The sequence below is a fragment of the Mercenaria mercenaria genome, chromosome 13 (genome assembly GCF_021730395.1).
Source record: "Mercenaria mercenaria strain notata chromosome 13, MADL_Memer_1, whole genome shotgun sequence".
NCBI classification, from domain to species: domain Eukaryota; kingdom Metazoa; phylum Mollusca; class Bivalvia; order Venerida; family Veneridae; genus Mercenaria; species Mercenaria mercenaria.
Window position 1 is genome coordinate 51903067 of NC_069373.1, and position 13515 is coordinate 51916581.

General features: G+C 36.6%; 1 protein-coding gene across 3 annotated transcripts in view; it reads right to left on the reverse strand.

Moving 5' to 3' along the window:
* Positions 1-5070: 5070 nt before the first annotated feature.
* The window catches only part of LOC123528771 (copine-8-like), a 36705-nt gene continuing 28260 nt past the window's right edge, over positions 5071-13515 (reverse strand). For all 3 annotated transcript variants that reach the window (XM_045308754.2, XM_045308755.2, XM_045308753.2), the window contains exons 19-20: positions 12589-12662; positions 5071-12019 (exon numbers count right to left, since the gene is read on the reverse strand). In XM_045308754.2, coding sequence (XP_045164689.1) covers positions 11819-12019; positions 12589-12662 — 275 coding nt within the window. In that variant the 3' untranslated portion in view covers positions 5071-11818. The remainder of the gene's footprint in view (positions 12020-12588; positions 12663-13515) is intronic.

A 13515-nucleotide genomic window follows, 5' to 3' on the forward strand; every position in this document is an offset into this window, starting at 1 on the left:
TATTGATCAGAAATTACTTTAGGTCTGCATGTTGATGTGACCTAGAATTTTGACCAACAGACCCCCAAAACAATGACCACGGGCAAATCTCACATAAATGCTTGACATCCGTAGGTCGGGGATGCACCAGTTTTTCATAGGTATGTTTTCAGTCCCAAGGTCACTGACTTTGACCTTTGACCTACTAACCTGAAACAACAGGGTTTACCTTTAGAATTCACGCAACCTTCCTGAAGGTTGGCAGGTTGGTGGCAAAAGTATTCTACAGTTTATAATATCTGTCACAGATCAAATCAGACAGACCTGCATGCAAAAAAATGTACCTGTACAAAAAATCTGCACCTCTCGAGGTGTTAAGGGAGACAATTCTTGCTTGTGATGTCTCCAAGATTTAAAAAACAAGAGGACCATGATGGTCCTGAATCGCTCACCTGTTCCCACATGACCCAGTTTTGAGTATGACGTCGTTTTTTCTATTATTTGACTTTATTATTATGGATCTTCATGAAAATTGGTCAGAATGTTCATCTTGATGATATCTAGGTCAAGTTCGAAACTGGGTCACGTGCGGTCAAAAACTAGGTCAGTAGGTCTAAAAATAGAAAAACCTTGTGACCTCTCTAGAGGCCATATATTTTATAAGATCTTCATGAAAGTTGGTCAGAACGTTCACCTTGATGATATCTAGGTCAAGTTTGAAACTGGATCACGTGCCTTCAAAAACTAGGTCAGTAGGTCTAAAAATAGAGAAACCTTGTGACCTCTCTAGAGGCCATATTTTTCAATGGATCTTCATGAAAAATGGTCAGAATTTTTATCTTGATAATATCTAGGTAAAGTTCAAAACTGGGTCACATGAGCTCAAAAACTAGGTCACTATGTCAAATAATAGAAAAACCTTGTGACCTCTCTAAAGGCCATATTTTTCATGGGATCTGTGTGAAAGTTGAACATTCTGATCAATTTTCATGAAGATCCATTCAAGGGTATGGCCTCTAGAGAGGTCACAAGGTTTTTCTATTTTTAGACCTACTGACCTAGTTTTTGACGGCACTTGACCCAGTTTCGAACTTGACCTAGATATCATCAAGATAAACATTCAGACCAACTTTCATACAGATCCCATGAAAAATATGGCCTTTAGAGAGGTCACAAGGTTTTTCTATTATTTGACCTACTGACCTAGTTTTTGAAGGCACATGACCCAGTTTCGAACTTGACCTAGATATCATCAAGATGAACATTCAGACCAACTTTCATACAGATCCCATGAAAAATATGGCCTTTAGAGAGGTCACAAGGTTTTTCTATTATTTGACCTACTGACCTAGTTTTTGAAGGCACGTGATCCAGTTTCGATCTTGACCTAGATATCATCAAGGTGAACGTTCTGACCAATTTTCATGAAGATCTTGTGAAATATATGGCCTCTAGAGAGGTCACAAGGTTTTTCTATTTTTAGACCTACTGACCTAGTTTTTGATGGCACGTGACCCAGTTTCGAACTTGACCTAGATATCATCAAGGTGAACGTTCTGACCAATTTTCATGAAGATCTTGTGAAATATATGGCCTCTAGAGAGGTCACAAGGTTTTTCTATTTTTAGACCTACTGACCTAGTTTTTGATGGCACGTGACCCAGTTTCGAACTTGACCTAGATATCATCAAGATGAACATTCTGACCAACTTTCATAAAGATCCCATGAAAAATGTGACCTCTAGAGTGGTCACAAGCAAAAGTTTACGGACGCACTGACGCACGGACGACGGACACCGCGCGATCACAAAAGCTCACCTTGTCACTTTGTGACAGGTGAGCTAAAAATGTTAGTTTCTCTAGATGTTTTAGACGAGTGGATCCAATTAGATGGTCTGGATGAGTGGATCCAATCAGTAATTCAAGGGCCATAAATCAAAAGTGCCTGGGCGGATTTGGCAAGTTATCGAACTTGGGTAAGGTCTTATGGCCAAACACATTTTGTTCAAGTTTGGTTAAGATCGGATGAGAAATGTTCGACTTAAGAGAGCGGACAAGAGTAAACAGACGGATTTTTCGGTAATTCAAGGGCCGTAACTCTAAAATGCCTGGACCGATTCAGCTAGTTATCGAACTTGGCCGAGGTCTCATGGGCAAACACATTTTGTTCAAGTTTGGTGAAGATCGGATGAGAAATGTTTGATAAGAGTGCGGACAAGAGTAAAAAGGCCGATTTTTCAATAATTCAAGGGCCGTAACTCCAAAATGCCTGGACCAATTTGGTTAGTTATCGAACTTGGCCGAGGTCTCATGGTCAAACACATTTTGTTTAAGTTTGGTGAAGATCGGATGAGAAATGTTTGATTAAGAGTGCGGACATGAGTAAAAAGGCCAATTTTTCGATAATTCAAGGGCCGTAACTCCAAAATGCCTGGACCGATTTGGCTAGTTATCGAACTTGGCCGAGGTCTCATGGTCAAACACATTTTGTTCAAGTTTGGTGAAGATTGGATGAGAAATATTCGAATTAGAGTGCGGACAAGAGTAAAAAGACCGATTTTTGGTAATTCAAGGGCCATAACTCCAAGATGCCTGGACCGATTTGGCTAGTTATAGAACTATCAAACATATTTTGTTCAAGTTTGGTGAAAATCGGATGAGAAATGTTCGACTTAGAGTACGGACAAGCTTTGTGACAGACACACAGACAGACTCACACACACACACACAGACTGGAGTAAATCAATATGTCTCCCACACCACTGTGTGGTGGGAGACATAATTAAGCACTTAAGTAGTTGACTTCAGATCTCTGTTTGTTGGTCAATAACAGGGTTGTATTTTGCAGCCGACTTGCAGAAGGTTAGCAGTTCTACCAAGGAACATGCCCACACTTAAATATAATTCCATGAGAACCTTCTATGTACATCATTACTGCTGGGCTGGAAAATCATAGTATGAGCTCTGCTTTTCTGGCAAAATCAAAACAGACAAAAATGTCTATCTGGCTCTTTCATTCTTATATGAATTCCTCAGGTTCTAGTCTGCCTGCCTTTAAATGTATTTATCTAAAAGTATCCAAGCAAAAGATCACACAGATTTCAAGCTGTTCCTGGCATTTTCTTGTGAAAAAAAAAACACACACTTGCCAACTGTGCTAGAAACAATGCCCAGTGGTCCTTTGGAGCTGTCTTGTCATTAAAATCCAGAAAACATGACCACCTTAGCTGTGTCAGTCTGGCTTACAACCAGACAATTAACATAACCAAATATAACAAGAAAGTTACCAACATTTTTCACAAAACATATTGCATGCCAATACAACATATTCTAAGTAATAGGGCAACATACTAACAATGTACATATTAAGTCATAACTATATATCATATAATTCATGAATTTGAAAATGTCTGGAAATCTATAATTGGTGAATGCTTCCAAATGCTAATATCTGTATTTTAAAGATTTAATGCAATTCTATTTTTAAATTGGTAAGGAAAAATAAACAAGAGTGCCAGAATGTCACAATATACTCCTGTCATAGCAAATTTCTTTACACTAGCACCTGTATTTGCATAATATGGATTTTTTTGGCCAATTATAAAAAAAAGTTATAAGTTATTTAAAGTGACAACAAAGGGCAGTTAATCCTAAAAAAAAATCTGTATACAGTAAAACCTGCTTTAGCGGTCACCTCTATTAAGCAGCCAACCTGTCTTAAACAGCCAGTGTCTCATTTCCCAAAATGGTCATTCATTCTATAAATGACCTGCATAGAGCAGCCACCTGCAGTAAGCAGCCACTTTTTCCCACTCCTTTGGCTGGCTGCTTAAGACAGGTTGTATAAGTCAACACAAAACTCCTTACCAGGTAGAGATAGGTTATTCTTGCATACCAGACGGGCATTTCCGGTATTTTTACCTTTGCTGGAAAAATCCATCTTACACCCCAGGGTGTAAGATGACTCTCGTGCTGTCAATGACGTATTAAGAACTACATATATGTAGAAGATTTATGTAGTAATTTATAACGGAATAAAATCAAATACCTTGACAGGTCCTCAGTTGTTCCTCGATTCAAAAAACGTTATTTTATCAAAAAATCACAACGTTACGCTGCATAGGATAAAACAAAACTGGACCTAAGCTTTGTCATTTGTATTTGAAACGTCATGACGTCTTTCCTGTTTCGGACATTGGTTTCCCGCCCTTTGTTCAAATACGTGGCTATTAGAAATAGTTCTAAAAAGTAAGTCGTATGATTGATTTTATTTTTACAATAATTTCTTGAATATGGTATGCAAGAAAAAGATTTGATCACTGGCTGTAGGTGCAGACGGGAATATCTGGCTCTCGGAAAAACTGTTTACGTGGTAACTCGGCAGAGCCTCGTTACCGCCTAAACAGTGACTCTCAAGCAAGATATTCCCATCTACACCTACAACTAGTGAAAGAATCTTATAAAATACACCTAAAAATTGGATGTAAAATGCATGTTGTACCACAGAAAAGTGGTCTTGATTTTACCCAAAGGCCAGAAATAAAAAAGTTACAATATAAGCTATTTATAGTAAAACAAAGGGAAGTAATTCTAAAAACAAGGGTGACTCGTGGTGGTGCATATTTGTGCCAAGTTACATCAAAATCCCTCCATGCATGAAAAAGAAATGCTCCAGACAGTCATTCTTGAATTTGACCTTTGACCTCTGTGATTCTTAGACCTAGGGACCTGGTTCTTGCACATGACAAATCAACTCATTATAGGGAACATTTGTGCCAAGTAATTTTAAAATCCCTTGATGAATGGCAGAGTTATTGACCGGACACGAAATATACCATCTTAACCTTTAACCTCTAAGTGTGACCTTGACCTTAGAGCAAGGGGTCTGAGTCTTGCACATGACACATCCTCTCATTATGGGAAACATTTGTGCCAAGTAATTTCAAAATCCCTTGATGAATGGCAGAGTTATGGACCGGACACGAAGTGTGACGGACGTACGGAAGGAAGGACGCAGCCAATTTTTATATCCCCCTTTTTTTCTTCGAAAAAGGCGGGGGACAATTATCATATCATGTAACAAGACATGTATGTTTTACACATTTTTATTTTGTACATTTTTAGGCATTTTTAATATAGGCAACATGGTAAACAGATAAAAATGTAAGTATAAAAGTCTATAAAGTGTACTTTAAAAGTTAAAACACATTATATCAATAACGTAAAGCAGCAGGAAACAACAAACCACTAATAAATCATATCCAAGTATAAATGAGCCGTGCCATGAGAAAACCAACATAGTGGGTATGCGACCAGCATGGATCCAGACCAGCCTGCGCATCCGCGCAGTCTGGTCAGGATCCATGCTGTTCGCTAACAGTTTCTCCAATTCCAATAGGCTTTAAAAGCGAACAGCATGGAGCCTGACCAGACTGCGCGGATGCGCAGGCTGGTCTGGATCCATGCTGGTCGCATACCCACTATGTTGGTTTTCTCATGGCACGGCTCAAATATTTCCCATAAGTAATCTATGTACAAGTGTTTTCAAATGTTTTGTGTTTGTGTATTCAAATAAAAATATGGCATCACTTTGACAAAATAGACCATATGAAATCATGATTAATTTGGAACCCCCCCAAAAAAAGGTGTAATTACTAAGAACCCTTCTGTTTAAAGTTCAGTTGAAATTCCCTATATAATATTCCAAGAGATCGAGCGTTTTACTCGAGATAACCGAAATTTGATGTAAAATGACATTTTGCGCATATTTTTGGGACGAGACTTGAAAATGTCTTCAATATAGCCGAAATTTTGAGATAAGCGAGTTTGAGATATCGAGTTTCAACTGTACTTGTTCTGGGCAGAAACTTTTCTGAAACTTATGGAAAATGTTCAAGTGTTAAAGTACACTTTAATTTAGAGAAATGGTCAGTGAAAAGCAATGAAAAGGAAATACAGAAAAGATTTCAGGTAATGTGGGAAAGTATTTAGGAAATACATGTATAGGAAAGTTTTTTGAAAATTTTGCAAAATGTTTAGACAGTATACAAAGGTGATACATTTACTTGCCAATAACATACAAAAAAAATATGACATTGTCTCAGTTGTGTAAAAAAATCAATTTTACAAGTTTAAAGGTACGCACCTCAAGATTTAATATCTTGACCATGAAAACATATGAAAAGACCAATGGAGGATCAAGAATCCTAGAAATGTATTTAAAAAGTATGATATAGAGTAAAGCTGAATTCCTGATATTTTATATTAATATTTTACTGCGTCACTAACACGGTAGATAGATTTTCTACATATTTTAAACACAACACAGGTAGTTATCAAATAAATACTGATATAACTCGATGAATCACCTTCATTGTACTTTTTATTTACAATAACTAAGAAAAGTTTGCACAATTTTTTTAGAAAAAAGACCTCGGGCAACAGCTTTCACTATTGACATGTAAGCCACTCAATAAGTGTATACTAACTGGTCAAGTTATTTATTATCTACTGTAGCAACCCCAAAATTTTTGGGGAAAGGTCTTTTAACTGCAAAACACTGTGAAAAATACCTGGACCTCACTAACTGAATTTATAAGTCTAGTTCATATGCAAATTAGTTTTGGTTTGTTTTCGATGTCAGGAAGAGAACAAGAGCAACTAAACCTAAATGAAAAACATAAACATTTTTCATCAGTGTTACATATCATATTGATAAATACCCGATACATTTACTACATAAAGTTCACATACACTATCATATCATTCCATTTGGTATGGTTACCTGGCATGGGTAAACTCTCGACTCTCGGTTTTTCCACTTTTGGTTTGGACGCAATGAAAATAGCAAAGCAATCCCATATCGAGTTTAGTCAATATTTTACAGGTTTTTGGCTGGGTTTTCGAAGAAAAATCTTGCTTGTAGATTAGGGCTGTCCGGGCGGATGGATGGAATAACGAGTCTTGTGTTAACCTTTTTGTTCATTCATTTTTCTCAACATCTACTTATCCAAACTTCAAGAAACTTGGTCAGAATTATCCAATATTACCCTAGTTGGCCCAAAGTGAGAATGGGGTCACTGGGTCAAAGGTCAAGGTCATAGGGACCTGAACATTGAAAATGGTTTCCGCTCAATATCTGGATAAGTATTTCACCTAGGATCTTGAAACTTCATAGCTATGTTGGTCTTGATGTGTACATGACCCCTACTGATTTCTGGGTCACTGGGTCAAAGGTCAAGGTCATAATGAGTCATGTTAACCTTTTTGTTCATTCATTTTTCTCAACATCTACTTATCCAAACTTCAAGAAACTTGGTCAGAATGATTCCCTATTACCTTAGTTGGTCCAAAGTGAGAATGGGGTCACTGGGTCAAAGGTCAAGGTCACAGGGACCTGAACATTGAAAATGGTTTCCGCTCAATATCTGGACAAGTATTTCACCTAGGACCTTGAAACTTCAAAGGTATGTTGGTCTTGATGTGTACATGACCCCTATTAATTTCGGGGTCACTGGGTCACAGATCAAGGTCATCTGCTCAATATTTGGACAAGTATTTCACCTAGGACCTTGAAACTTCATACGTATGTTGGTCTTGATGTGTACATGTCCCATTTTGATTTCGAGGTCAAAGGTCAAGCTCACAGGGATATAAACACTGAAAATGGTGTTTTTCTTACTGTGATTTTTTTACACCAATTTATTTCTTTAATTTCATTTTCTACCGATCCATTTCTTCCCTTTTTCCTTCAATAGGGAGTGCTTATTAATTTGGGTGTTATTTATTGTATGCCTTTATTTATTTTAAAAAAATTTTTTTTTGGGGGGGGGTTTAACGTCGCACCGACACAATTTTAGGTCATATGGCGACTTTCCAGCTTTTATGGTGGAGGAAGACCCCAGGTGCCCCTCCGGGCATTATTTCATCATGAGCGGGCACCTGAGTAGAACCACCGACCTTCCGTAAGCCAACTGGATGGCTTCCTCACATGAAGAATTCAACGCCTCGAGTGAGGCGCGAACCCACATCGGTGAGGGGCAAGTGATTTGAAGTCAGCGACCTTAACCACTCGGCCACGGAGGCCCCTTTATTAGAACTTTAACTCATTATCACCTAATTCGGAAAACCCGGCCAAAACGCCGTCAGGCGTTAGCTGCTTGTTATTAAAATAAAATGCTTCAACAATATTTCAAGCAAGTGCTTGTATCATAAATTATATGATGGATTGTCACTTTTAAGATAATTATTTCAACAATGTAGTGTTGCTTTACACTTTGCTAGATATATTAAGTAGATGTGTATGCAAAGTGCTATCTCTATCACATGTTTATATCATCTTTGTAATAACTGTTCATATTCTGAGATACCAAATTTGGGAATAATATAGGGCCGCCTTTGCCGAGTGGTTATGGTTACTGACTTTGAATCACTTGCCATTCACCAATGTGGGTTCAAGCCTCACTCTGGACCTTGAATTCTTCATGTGAGGAAGCCATCCAACTGGTTTACGGAAGGTTGGTGGTTGTACCCAGGTGCCCATCCGTGACGAAATAATGCATGGAGGGGCACCCAGGGTCTTCCTACACCACCAAAGCATGACCTGTAATTGTGTCGGTGCAACTTTTAAACTAACAGAAAAAATAAAAAAAATTGGGAATAATACATCTTTAAGTGAAAAGTAACAATACTGTAAACCAGGAATATAGAGGTCATGGATGGTCCAATCTTGTGTAAGTTACATTGGAAAAACAGAAATCAACACACCTGATGTACGATAGCATACCAAATTAATTATAGCATGCATCAATGTTGGGCGGTTAAAACCGCCCCCGGTTTTAACCAGTGGTTTTAACCGGTTAAAACCGCCCCGGTCAATACTCCCTGAAGTGGTCAATACCGGTCAATACTGGTCGATTGGTCAATAGTGGTCAATTAGTAAATACTGACTGTTAAGATATTTTGCAGACTTTATGAACAATTTAAATAATGACTGTTAAGAGCATTTGGAGTTTGATGAAGGTATTTGCATGCATTATATCTAGTTCAAGCAACCAAATTAATACTCCCAAATTAGTCAGAAGTGGTCAGTTTGTCAGCACTGGTTGATACTGGTCATTAGTCTGCTAACTTAACTGAACTTCATTTGTAGAAAGTATTTCATCAACTGTCTGATTCACATGTGATAAATCTAATTATTTTTACTGGTATTTAATTCAATGAAAAATTGCTGCCTACAACTGGACCCTTTCATTGAAGTGGTTTAATTGTGTTTTGATAGCAAGTGTCATATTGCCTAATTGACACCTGGTCTTACAATATACAACAGATTATATGTTGCAGGCCTATCTATCTAGTCACTAATTAGCTGTCATGATCAATAATCCCACTGTATTAATGAACATAGTAACTTTATCTGAAAAAAATCATTTATGCAATCAAAGTATTCAAATGACTAGTATTGACCAATATATGTATTGATCAGGGATACTGTGTAGGACCAAAATTTGAATTGACCAGTACTATCCATTTCAATGAGTGTAATTTATAAATAGTAATATTTTTTTTAATTAATTCAAAATAAAGGCTATACTTTAAGGTGATAAAAGCATTTAACAAACTAGTATTGACCACTGAGCAGTCTAAGTATATTGTCCAGAACTGAGCCTGACCAGGACACATTGCCAAGGACCAAAACTGAATCGACCAGTATTGACCACTAATCCACTATACTTTTTAACAAACAAAATTTTATATTATTCAGACTGCTTTATAATTTTTACATTACTGTTACAGCTTGTTCTAATCTGTGAATGTGCATTATGTAAAAGTGTTGAATAAACCAGTATTGACCACCCAAGAGTGACCAAAGTATTGAATCGACCAGTATTGACCGGTATTGACCAGTATTGACCGGTTTTAACCAGTATTGACCGCCGGCCCGGTCAATACTCATATTGACCGGCTTTTTGCCAACATTGGCATGCATTAATAAAAAATAATCATGATTGTTACTATTTTTAGAAATGAGCATTTAAACACTGATTATAATACCTTATTCCTATTAACCAGATCTTAAAATATACAAGACTATACACATAACAAAAGTAAATGACATGGGTAAGATCTGACAATGGACTGACATTAGACATGTATATAAACATTACAGTAATATAGAATCTTACATAGGTGTCTAATAATATTCACCAAATTTAATGAATTGAATGTGGAAAGACACACATGTAAAATTCTTTTTATCACATGGGCTTATTTCCAACCAACAATGTCAAATATGTGATAAATGTATAAATAAGATTGGTAATTTATGATGTTATACAAGTATATAAACATGACATATGTATAATAAGCATATCTGTAAATGACCTGTGATTAAAAACAACTTCTTTTAATGATAAAAACATGAATGACGACCTTGAGCATTGTACAAGGTATCGGAAAGTTATCAAAAACAAAAATGCCACAATAAGGAATAGCACATCAAATTAAAATCTAATTAATATCACTATCAGCAAAATACTGTATAAGTAGATAAGTAGATATTTTCGCGGGTCAAGTTCACAAACTGCCGATTCCAGACGTTTCACGAGTGGAAGTATTTGCGTATCACTAAAAACTGAAGTGCCAAAACCAAACTTGTTTATCTTGACTATGGTGACGTGTCTTCGTGAAAGTAGAAATTTAGGTTGGCTGATATTTTCACCAATTCTTGAATTTATGAATATTTTTACTTCGCGAACTTATCCATTTATACAGTAGTAATTATGTTTATTCCAGAACATGTCACTTCTAAGTACACTCACATAAGAACACAATACAATTTCAGTTTTAAGTTGGCATGATTGGTAGGAAAACAAGAGATGTCACTATAAAGTGACGAGTGTCCATTAGGTGGTCTTGCCTGTGACCTTGACCAAACCTATCTTTCTGTCTGTAGAACATCTTAAGATGCAACATTAATTTCACATCAAAGGATATACTTAAAAGATTTTAATACCCGTACACATGAACCAAGTTTTGTGTTTTTTTTTCTTTTTGTCAAAGACTTACACTCAACTAAATTTTGCAATATCACAATAATCTGGACTACTGGCAAGAAACAGTCAACAGTAATAAACCATTCAAGGCCTTAAATATGTTCTAAAACTTTTGCCATTTTTGCCTAAGATCTGTTTAATTTGGCACTAATGGAGAATGAGTGTGGGTTTAGATCACATGCAATAGATTTATAAAACTATAATTTGCATTTTTCTCAAGTAAATTTTGAGCAGAAAAGAAAGTTTAAAAAATATCTTATGTTGTTATTATGTAATTCCTGATCACAAATAGGATATAAAACACATGAAAATGAAGAATTAAATTTAACTGTCATGGGTTTTGTAACAGAACTTCGTGAAAATGATACTGTATAAAACTGACTACACTTCACATTTGTTTCTTTCTTCTGTCATCTGTCTAGCCGAGATAATAAAAATCAAGCCCAATAGGTCATGTACACATTTCAGCTAAAGCTGTACCTGAATTATTTCTAACAAACTCCATTCACTTCACACAGTTTAAATGTTTTAAAACTGTTTAATACATTACCACTCCTGTGGCTCACATAAAGAGGGCTGAACAAAAACTGGTCACTACTCACTTCATTTAAAGAAGCTTTGATAAAAAGAGGTAAAAATATTGCCATTTATCCTCTACTAATTTTTGGAAGCAGTTCACTGTACCCAACAATTCCACACTCAATTTTCACAGTCACATTTGATCGTACCTTACACAAAAAGGCATGTTTAATTGCAAAAATTCAGAATTTCCGTTCTCTGATCTTTTATTGTTCTGATGCAGGCAGTGAATGCACTGATGATATTGTCAGTTGTCTTTGCATCGGAGGTTTAGGTTTGATGCCTCGGGACTTCATGTACGACAAAAACTGGTCGGGTATCTCCTCAAGTACTTCCTTTGCCAGTCTGGCCTGAACAGCTGCTGGGTTTTCTCCTTGTCTACCCTGGAACTCCTTGTATGGGACAAACTGTAAAACGAATAATAATAAAATGTACTGTGCTATATGATCTTTTCATATTTTGTATGGAATAATTCAGAGAGTTAGGTCATATGGCAATTTTTCTGGTGCAAGAAGATCCAAATATCACTCTTGGCATTACTTTGTATCAGCAGTCACCTGTGTAGAACCACTGACCAACCTCAAATTAATTACATAGCTTCTTCAACTTGAAAATGCAGTAGTGAGGGACAAGTTATTTGAGTTGTCTATACAAATCACTGGGATACACAATCCTCACTGTTTAGTAATTGCTATGGCTTTTGTATTCGCTTATATTTGTGAATAACGCCACTCATGAATTCTAAATATTAATGAATATATAGCTGCATCATGTCGTAAAACACAAACACTTGTGTGTTGCAAATTCTTAAAACCATTAATGAGGCTGCTAACCATGAGAACACTAAGTAAAGCCTACAGCATCACATCTTACAGCAGACCCAGGTTTTATTTTGGGTTAACTGGATAAACCAAGTTGAGCCATCTAGTGTAACACATGTGCAGAACCACCTTAAAATGGGTATGACTGTACTTACCTGAACAATATCTCTCTCAGCGTATCTACCTCTAGATGATAGCCTTACATCATCACCATCTAACACTTCCATTGCTGAAATCATATTAGAAGATTAAATAGAACATCTAAAGTAGCTACCAATACAATACAATATTCATAGTTTCGACTGTTTACATCCAATAAATGGAAACATTTTTATTACATGTTACTGCTCTAATTCTGTTACTCAGCTAAAAGCCTCGTTAGCCTATTAGTAGAGTGTCTGCTTCAAGTGCGGGAGGTCATGGGTTCGATCTCTGGCCGCGTCATACCAAAGACGTAAACAAGAGCACCGCCTTGCTGGTGCTGACGTTCATCTGATTTTTTTGTATTATAATAGAAATATTGTCCTACCCATGATTTTATAAGTCCAAAAAGGCGCCATATAACCTATATTGTGTTGGTGCGCCGTAAAACCCAAATAAAATAAAAATAAGTCCAAAAAGGGCCATAATTCTTGCAAAAAGCAGGATGGAGTTATGTTGCTTGATGTACAGCAACAGCTTATGATGGTGAACAAGTGTTGCAAGTTTTAAAGCAATAGCTTTGATAGTTTATGAGAAAAGCTGACCTAAACACAAAACTTAACCAAGAAATCTGATTTTCTAAGTCCAAAAGGGGCCATACTTCTTGCAAAAAGCATGATGGAGTTATGTTTCTTGCTGTACAGGGTCAGCTTATGATGGTGAACAAGTGTTGCAAGTTTCAAAGCAATAGCTTTGGCAGTTTAGGAGAAAAGTTTACCTAAACATAAAACTTAACCAAGAAATCTGATATTTTATAAGTCCAAAAGGGGCCATAATTCTTGCAAAAAGCAGAATGGAGTTATATTTCTTGCTGTACAGGGTCAGCTAATGATGGTGAACAAGTGTTGCAAACATAAAACTTAACCAGGCAACGCCAACTC